Source organism: Protomyctophum bolini (assembly GCF_963924005.1).
Source record: "Protomyctophum bolini genome assembly, chromosome: 17".
NCBI lineage: Eukaryota > Metazoa > Chordata > Actinopteri > Myctophiformes > Myctophidae > Protomyctophum > Protomyctophum bolini.
This window is the reverse complement of record NC_137878.1, coordinates 26,157,910-26,167,894: the sequence shown is the minus strand read 5'-3', so window position 1 is coordinate 26,167,894 and position 9,985 is coordinate 26,157,910. Positions and strand designations below refer to the sequence as shown.

At 42.5% G+C, this 9,985-nt stretch overlaps 1 protein-coding gene across 23 annotated transcripts in view; it reads left to right on the top strand.

Annotated features, from left to right (window-relative positions):
• Positions 1-9,985, top strand: part of clasp2 (cytoplasmic linker associated protein 2) — a 117,027-nt gene that overhangs the window by 43,206 nt on the left and 63,836 nt on the right. For all 23 annotated transcript variants that reach the window (XM_080787901.1, XM_080787915.1, XM_080787912.1 and 20 more), the window contains one exon: positions 9,520-9,651. In XM_080787901.1, the coding sequence (XP_080644027.1) occupies positions 9,520-9,651 (132 nt within the window). The remainder of the gene's footprint in view (positions 1-9,519; positions 9,652-9,985) is intronic.

Below are 9,985 nucleotides of genomic sequence, written 5' to 3'. Positions count from 1 at the left end.
GCTGTGGGGTTTAAACCCTCACCAGGCGCATCTCTTCCACTACAGTGAACGGCAGAGTGAGTGATGTTAGTCTGCCTCAAACGTTACTCTTTTACCTGCTTTTTACTAACACTAACATTACATTACTTTAAATGCTTAGTATGAGGTATAAAATACAGCAGCATTGTGTTCATAAAACAGAAAGATTGGGTATTGGGGTATTGGTTATGTATCTTTCAGGACCTTTCACTGCTTCGTCTCAACCATTACTCAATGGCTCTGGTCTCAGCCACCGTGGTGTATTTATTTTATTTTAATGTTGCCACTACTGTACATAAACTACACAGGTTCATCCTTGATGTTCTGGGCATCTTTGTAATGTTAGTGTAAAATAGTGACGTTTGAGGCAGACTAACATCAGTCACTCTGCCGTTCACTATAGTAGAAGAGGTGCGCCTGGTGAGGGTTTAAACCCCACAGCTACGTCGAGTCCGCCTAAAGGAAATACGTAAGCTGCGACCATGAGACCCGTTCCTGGATTCGTCTATAGGAGTGGTTTCACCACTCAAAAACTGATGGCTGTGTGGGGTGAGTTTAGTGAATGATAAGGGGATGTTGCAGCGCAACAGCAGTAACTGCGCATTGTTACGACATCAAACTGGTGTTATGTCAAGGACCCCCAAAATTATAAAATGATATGCATTTGGCCACAGACTCACACCTCAAAATATTTTTTCCCCAGGGACCCCGAGAAGCAAAGACCTTTAAAAATGTTGAAGGAGAATTCCATGCTGGAAGGCTTTCTTACCTTTATTTGTAGTTATGTCCCCACCAAAGAGGTCCAGGTGTTATTTTGTGCAAAACCTCCTTATTGGCTATATGTGTACCTTCACATACAAAACACTGTGTACCTTCACATACAAAACACCATGTACCTTCACATACAAAACACTGTGTACCTTCACATACAAAACACTGTGTACCTTCACATACAAAACACCATGTACCTTCACATACAAAACACTGTGTACCTTCACATACAAAACACCGTGTACCTTCACATACAAAACACCATGTACCTTCACATACAAAACACTGTGTACCTTCACATACAAAACACCGTGTACCTTCACATACAAAACACTGTGTACCTTCACATACAAAACACTGTGTACCTTCACATACAAAACACCGTGTACCTTTACATACAAAACACCGTGTACCTTCACATACAAAACACTGTGTACCTTCACATACAAAACACTGTGTACCTTCACATACAAAACACCATGTACCTTCACATACAAAACACTGTGTACCTTCACATACAAAACACTGTGTACCTTCACATACAAAACACCATGTACCTTCACATACAAAACACTGTGTACCTTCACATACAAAACACTGTGTACCTTCACATACAAAACACTGTGTACCTTCACATACAAAACACTGTGTACCTTTACATACAAAACACTGTGTACCTTCACATACAAAACATGTAACTTTAAACGCGTGCCGCCCACCGTGGCCTCCATCAGATCACCGAGACACACACGTGACGTGTGGCACAGACAGAGTGCCCTCGCACACACACATGTGACGTGTGGCACAGACAGAGGGCCCTCAGTGTGGAGTGTTCTGTCTGTCTGTCTGTGGGGATTTGGTTCATAACACTGCTTATGACATTAGCTGTTCCCCTGCCAGCTGATGATGCCACCTCCACACAACAACATGCAGCACAGCAAGTCATTCTTCAAGCTTCCCCTGAGCTGGGAGCACCCTGGGCTGCTATAACACGCACACACGACTCTGGTAGTCAAAGAAATGACAACTCTTTATATAGAACTGGGTTTCAGTTCTGTTTAAAACCCATTTTGACCTGAGATCAGATTCAAAAAATGTCTTCTACATCCTGACAGTTTTCTGAAAAAGCTATGTTTCTATGTCAGTGGTTCTTCGATTAAAAACAAAATAGCAGATCTACGAGCTTGTAGATCTGCTATTTTTCAATAGCTAAAGTATAACACCAAAAAGGGTTAACCACCTTTCTCTCACACACACGCATGCACACACACAGGCACACACACACACACACACACACACACACACACACACACACACACACACACACACACACACACATTTACTCTATATAGAATTTGTGTTTTTCTATAGCATTTAATGTACATAGAATTGGCTCTCCCTTCTGTTGAAAAACATCAACCCTATAGCATCCCTAATCTGGCCACGTAGAATAGGTGAACATTTGAAAATAGACAAACGTGTTCCAAAACAGAAAGTCTGAATCTGAAAATCTAAATCTGCTATTTCGGGGCGAGATATAGAAGTATAGACCCCTGAGGGACCCCGGTCAAAGAACTAGTGTCTTAATATAGAATCCTTAGTTGTTTTTCTTATTCATTATTAAGCAGTCCAAAACTTTGATACTCTTTTAGACTTCACTGATAAGTCTAAAAGCTTGATGCTACAGTAGTCATACCTTGATGCATCAATCAAAAGCCGAGGTACAACTGTCAAAATTCTTAATGCAACAGTCAGCTAAAAAAAAACCTTGATAGAACAGAGGCCATGGTTTGACAGACAAATGGTCAATACTGCCCTCATATGGCCACAGGATGAAACGAGCACACTGTGTCACCATCACATCAGCCTTTGTTCTGTGTGTGTGTGTGTGTGTGTGTGTGTGTGTGTGTGTGTGTGCGCGCAACTGAGAGACGGTGACACAGCAATAGCATGCCACTCATACAGTAGCATGCTAATACGATAAGCATGTTTGGATTATATGAATGCCCCTGAATGCCAGGGATTACTCTCACACGGATTACAAATCAGGGAAGCTGTTTGCTCTCGCTGTGTGTGTGGTGTGTGTGTGTGTGTGTGTGTGTGTGTGTGCGCATGATTGCTAGAGCCAAATGTCCCCACAAGTATAGTATAACCTGAGAAAGGGATATAGGGATGATTTTTAGAGGTAGACGTACAATTTTGAAACAGGTTGGGGTTAGGACTAAAGATTTAGAGATTGGTTTCAGGGTGAGGGTTGGAGTTATATGCCTGATCTCTACTTAGTGTACTGTAGGTGCATTCTGGTGTCGTGCACCAAGAATATTATTTTCAGCTTTGTGGTTAGGGATAAAAAATAGGGAGAAAGTTTAAAATGGCATTCATAAAATAACCGCCCTAAAATGTTTTATCTCAAAGATATTATGCTTAGGGCACCCAACTGGTCATACGCAGCTGTGTGTGTGTCTGTGAGAGATCATTACATTGTGATCAGTGGGTTGCTACCGTATCCTCTCCTCCTCTCTCCTGTCTCCTCCATGGAGACGGGATGGAGTTTCCATGGCAACACAGTGTGATGCATGGTTGGGGGCTTGTGCGTGTGTGTGTGTGTGTGCGTGTGAGTGTGTGACTGTGTGAACGAACGTGTACGTGTGGTTTGTAGATGTAGCTTATCACGTTTCATGTGTCGGTGATGCAATGCAACACAATGACACCACAATAAATCATCACAGTGAGTCAATGGATAGAAATCCAACTGTTGATGCGATACTGTAGGGGTGTGTGTGTGTGTGTGTGTGTGTGTGTGTGTGTGCGCGTGTCTTTTCTGTACCCTACTGTTCCCCCGAGGGTCCAATCCAGTCTCTATGGTCACCATGGCAACAGGCCGCTTCAAATGAATGACTTTCTCGGTTGCTCGCTTGCTTGCGTGCACACAAACAATATAAGGTCCTCAGTGTTAAAGGCAGGGCAACGTATAATTTCAAATAATATGAAAAAAACGCTAGTATTTGGCATCATTCCCATGCATGCACAATAAACATTGTGTTATAAATGTTGGAAAAAAGGCGTTGGAATAACTACATCTTCCCCCCCCCCCCCCCCAACATTCAGTGGAGGATGACCATGGTGGTTTGCTAGTGGGAACCACTGCTGGACATCCAGCCTTGTGGTTCCAGTGTCTGCCCTGAGACTGGGAGGTCAGGGTTCGATCCCGGGACTGGGGTCATACCAAAGACTAGAAAGATGGGAAGGCAGTGCTTCCATGCTTGGCACTCGGCATCAATTCAAGAGTTAGATTGGGGGTTAAGTCCCTGCGACATACTGGCGTCATGAACAGGATGTGTGCTTGTCTTGTACATCAAGCTGCCTCACGGCACGCTACGCCATCGGAGCCTCATGGCTCGGCAAGGCTTACTTATGGGTACGAACGTAACCAAATACGGGTCCATTTGGTTGCTCTGCGTGTCTGTGGTGTCATGGCTGTGACACATGATGAAGTAGTCAGTAGGGTATTTCATTCACAGAAACACAGATAAAAGGTTTCTGCCCCGACAGCAACGATAATGGCTCAATTACCTGGTAGACTAGAACACACACACAAACACAGTGTACACACACACACACACACACACTGTTCTTCTGACCAGATAAGACAGAAGCTGGACATCTAATATAACAATAAAATGAATGAATGAAAGTCGTAATCCGGCCCGTTAAGCTTGCTATTGGCTTGATTCAACGACGTGGACTGAACTCATCAGACTCCACGACTTCCACAGTTTAATGAGTCGTGTCTGTTGTCTTAACGGCCGCTGTAGTCGTGATCACATTCGATAACATTCCTCCATCTTTTAATTTCATTGACTGAAAATCACACTGTGGTGAATAACACTGGTGAAAGGGGAAGCATCCGAGAGATGTACACTGCTGCAGACTAATGTTTTCCCTTAAACACAGGAAAATTCTGAGTTGTTCATTTAACACCCTGACATCTGTTTTTATAAAGTGGGATGCAAAAGAAAATATATATATATATATATAATTTGTTTTAAATCTTATTATTTTTTTAAGTGCAAAGTCTGCGAATACGTAGCCATAGGATCATGTAACATTAGGAAGGAGAGACTGTGTTTAATTCATTTTACAGTGTTTCCAGGTCTTGTTATGGAGAAAAACATTTGATTAAAACATGTAAACAGAGCTTATTGATGATTTCACTTAATTTAGTAATCAGGATTATTGGTCATGTTTTTGGTGGAATTTCGGGGGTGGTTTTTATTTTATTTTAAGGCGAATATCTTTGGTCCAGTGTTGATTTTGGCAGCAAATTTTGATTTAGTTTTAGGCGACTAAATATAACATTTTAGTCGACTGATCTACAGTGGATTTTGTCTACCAAAGTATCTTTAGTCTTAGTCATCACAGCTTAGTTTTTATTTTTGTTTTCGTCAGTGAAAAAAGGTAGTCTGTAAAATCAACAGTGATTTGGTGTAATGGCGTGTAATGACCTCTCTGATTTATGCTGTTTCTCAACTCCCCAATGGCTTTTACAACGTTCTGGTTATTAACCCTTACATAATGGAGAGGCCAGGAGGTCGAGGTGCACCAGCTGAGCTTAATGATTGCATAAAATAAAGATTCATGATTATTTTCAATTCATTGGGCAGCCTTATGTAAGCTTTTAAACCGGGAACCCCTTTTGGTGTTTTAACTAAGCATTATGTTACAGTATACTTTAGCTATTGAAAAATAGTAGATCTACAAGTTCATAGCGTGCCACGAGCTTGTAGGTCTGCTATCTTTGTATATATATATTCTTTCAGAGCGAACGTTTTTTTATTTTGACGTCAGACCTAAATGGGTTAATCTGATTTTATTGCCACAACCAGATTATTGGTTCAGAAGATAACGTTACACGCATGCTGTACCTGGTGGTACATGTAAACATGTCAAAGGTCCGCACAACAGCCCTACAGTAAATCTGTTTACTGTGCAGAATTAGCTCCCTTTAGCTGATTATTCCCAGTAAGCATGGTTTTAGTGTGCATGTAAATTATTTTTATAGTGAAGAAACTCATTAGGCCTGACGTTAATTTGAAATGAATTACCTGTCAGGCCTAATGAGTCATTTTAATTACTAATTATATCTTTTTCGTGCGATGTATTTTGAAATAACCGTCATATTTAATCGTCAAATTGTCGTTGTTGTTATTTTTCAATAAAATAAATGTATTTCGTTAACCCATTCAGTACGCAAACCCTTTTTGGTGTTTTAACCATTATGTTATATTTATTGAAAAATTAAAAATTGACGATTTTTGAAAAATCGTGAAAATGTGGTACAAATCTTTGCTTCTGGGCAGTCCCTGGAACAACATATTTTCATTTGGGGGTCGGCGGCCAATTAAATATATTTTTAGTGGTCCTTGACATGAAAATGTTTGAGAATGACTTGACATGGAAACATGGGTTTTTCAGAAAGCTGTCGGGATTTAGAAGGCATTTGTTAATGGGTTAAATGCGTCTGCTAAAATGCCTAAATTGTACCGTAATTGAGAGTAAATCCATTGGTAGTAAGTAGGACAGTAGGTCATTGGATAATGGGTGGTAACGTGATGGCTAATTTGAGTTCTGGGACAGTGGAGTGGCCCTAGACAGCCTTGACCTTTTGACCTCTGTGACCTGACCCTTGGGTCAGTCATGGAGGAACAATGATTGCAGGGCAACACAACAACATTATTGGTGCTCTGTTAAAATAAACACGAGGCTGCTATTAAATGATGATCCTACACCTTATTAATATTGTATGTTACATAATATGAGATGGGCGTTTGTCATGGTGTGGGGGGACAGGGTCTCAGCTGGTGGGGTGTGGCCTTCCTCCACACGTCCCCTCCTTTGTCACCATCACATCAGCCTTTGTTCTGTGTGTGTGTGTGTGTGTGTGTTCTAGTCCACCAGGTAATTGAGACATTATCGTTGCTGTCGGGGCAGAAACCTTTTATCTGTGTTTCTGTGAATGAAATACCCTACTGACCCTATGACTTCATCATACAACAGTGTCACACAAATGTACTAGTTAAAATGGCACATCTGCTAGGTCTGCTATTTTCTCTATTTTTAAATGCTTTTAAAATAATAAGAGTAACAGCTTTGGACATACAAGGTGTTAACAATATATCGTTGCTGTTGGTCGGAAACTTTTTGTGTGTTTTTCCGTAAATGATTACTTGATTGATTGATTATTTTATTAGACAGCAATGTAAAAAAACCAGCAACAGATAGCATTAAAAAAAACAAGCATCGTTTCCATTTAGGCCCTTGCGATCAATTCATATCCAACTTTAGACATGACATGAAGAATAACGACAAAATTCAATATGACCACAGGAAAAAACAATCATACTACAGCATCACATCAAAAGTAGCAGATCTACAAGCTCACAGTTTGGTACATAATATATTCCAGCCGACAGACGATAATATGCAGTGAGTGTACTAACTATTACTACTGTATTGTGAGTTAAATGATGTATTGTTGCGCCTGCAAGGTGTGTGTGTGCGACGTGCAAACGTGTGTGTGAGCGGTCAATGCTAAGGGGTTTAGGTTAGCTCAGCTGGCCTGGCAGGGTTACAGAATAACCTGGTTAATATTCCTGGGGTGTCTCTCTCACTTTCTGTGTGTGTGTGTGTGTGTATGTCCCTCTCTCTCTCTCTCGCGCGCGCACACACACACACACGCGCAGCCTCCGCACTGGCTGCTTGCCTATGATGTCATCTCTCCTTTGATTGGCTACAAGGCTGCTGTGGATTGGATGTAGAATGGAAAGAAGAGAGAGTGACTGAGAGAGACAGAGGGAGGGAGAGAGAGAGAAAATGCCGGCAGTAGACTGGGTGAAGGGGTTTACAGGCAGCGGTGAGGGTGTGTGGTGTTGGTGTCACCGCTTCCTCCTCGGCACCAGGAGGTGCATGTGAGGTGTGTGTGTGTTGGGGTTACGGCTCGGAACAGAGGGAGGGGGGGCGCCCCAAAAACACCACGCCCTCCTTGGAGTCATGAGACGACTCATCTGCCAGCGCATCTGTGACTGTGAGTCTTGTGTGTTTGTGCGTGCGCGCAGACATTGTGTGCACGGCTGCTCGTCAAATTCCTCCTGATGCGTACAGTAGCGTTTTGACGTGCAGTAATGAGGTCTGCTTTTTCCATGGCTGCTGTTTTGTGTACACACAGCTGACTGTCAATGATGTTTGCATGTTGACTGTGTGTGTGTGTGTGTGTGTGTGTGTGTGTGTGTGTGTGTGTGTGTGTGACTGTGTGATGATACATGAGTGGAGGTGTAGTAGGGTGGTGGCTATGGTGCAGTTCACAATGCATAGCTAGCTCGTTGTCAGAGAAACTGGCGTGTAACTGCATTCCTCCTCGACCAAGCACTCTTAGTACATCTCCACTGTGTGTATGTGTGAGGTTGCGTGTACTCGGTTAGTGTGTGTGAGAGTAGCACATGCACGTTTGGTGCGTGCATGCATGGTGCATATTACGCACCCATACACCTAGCATGTTGTCTTCCACAACAAAGTGTTTGTTCTTCATAGTAGCAACGTTGCTAAGGTCTAAGGATGCTAAAAGGTCTAAGCTAGCCTCAGTCAGTGTCAAACGATGACTCTCATTCTCTATAGCCTCTAGTCTACAGAGTACAGACAGAGCATTTCTTTCTTGCTAGCCTGTAAAACTGTCTTGACTGTCACTGGCTGTGTGGGTGGATGTCTTGACTGTCACTGGCTGTGGGTGGATATCTTGATTGCGTGTGTGTGTGTGTGTGTGTGTGTGTGTGTGTGTGTGTGTGTGTGTGTGTGCGCGTGGGTGCGTGCACGCAATGATAACTGGCCAGTGTGTTGACCAGGCTCTACACACCGTCTCCTCTTTCTGTGTGCATTATTCTTCCCTCTTTTGTCAGCTGTTTCTTTTCTATCCACCCCCCTTCACACACACATGCAGAATGCAATGAAAGAACTATTTTCTTTAGTGTGTTTAATCCACTTTCAACTTGGCATCTCCATTTTGGGCAAGTAGAAGATCTACAGCTCTCTGAGCCTTTAGAATAGATCTTGCAGATGGGCTAGATTGGCTATTTTCGCCCTGCGTCACTGACTGTCGCACGCAAAGTATAAAATAGTGCTGAAGTGGGGGAATTGTGTGTGTGTGATAATGCAACAAAATTCTATTGCACTAGCCACACATATAGCTTAGTGTAACCATATTAGAACGCAATTGTGTCTGCTCCAGTATAATTTATATATTTCTATGCATAAAACTGTCGTATATGGCATATATATCTTCTCTGTCGGGTGGAAACTGCATATGTTCCAAAGCTGTTACTTTTCAGGATTCAAATAAAAAAATTAAAAAGTTGCAGCATGTCAACATGCTTTGTGAGACGCTGTAGTAACCTCGCAGCGGCCAGACGCGAATTTGCCGGTGTCATAAACGAATTGCCTTCGGTACGACAGTGTGACAGGAGTCTGGTGTACTAGCCAGGCTAACGCTGTAGTATGATCAGGACATTAATTTACTGAAAAACACAACACGTTATAATGTTATAATTATAATGAATAATATTGGAGATAAGAGGAGGTTTCTGCCTGACAGAAATGTTGTTGTCTGAGTCTCTACATAAAGTTTGCTTTCCCACAGTGTGACTGCAGTGTGTTAACGGTGTGGTGTGTTTTGTCTTCCAGACCGTAGCTTTGAGGATGACGACAGTGTGGACAGTGGGAACAGGCCCACCGCATTCAAGGTCCCCAAAGTCCCCAAGAAGGCCAGCGAGTCCTCTGCTGCCCGCCGGCCCAGTGCAACCGGCAGCAAGCTAGGTAGGCGCACACACACACACACACTTTAATTTATTTATGTCCACATAAGAGATACAATTCAAGGACACAAATATTTACAAGTTGCTGTAAAACATCTACTGTCAGCAAATCTTGGACAATTACCCAAACACCACTCAGAGGGGTACAAGTAACAGCGGCTTTGGCAGCTACCAATGATAGAAGAGATTGCGCTGAATATTGCTGCCAAAGATGAACACATGTAGATATACCTATATCTCTGTGATCATAAGCTGGAGCGGCTGGTATTTAATGAATTTGGTCATACAAGCTTCCTCTTAGATAGAGAGAGACATACACACACACACACACACTC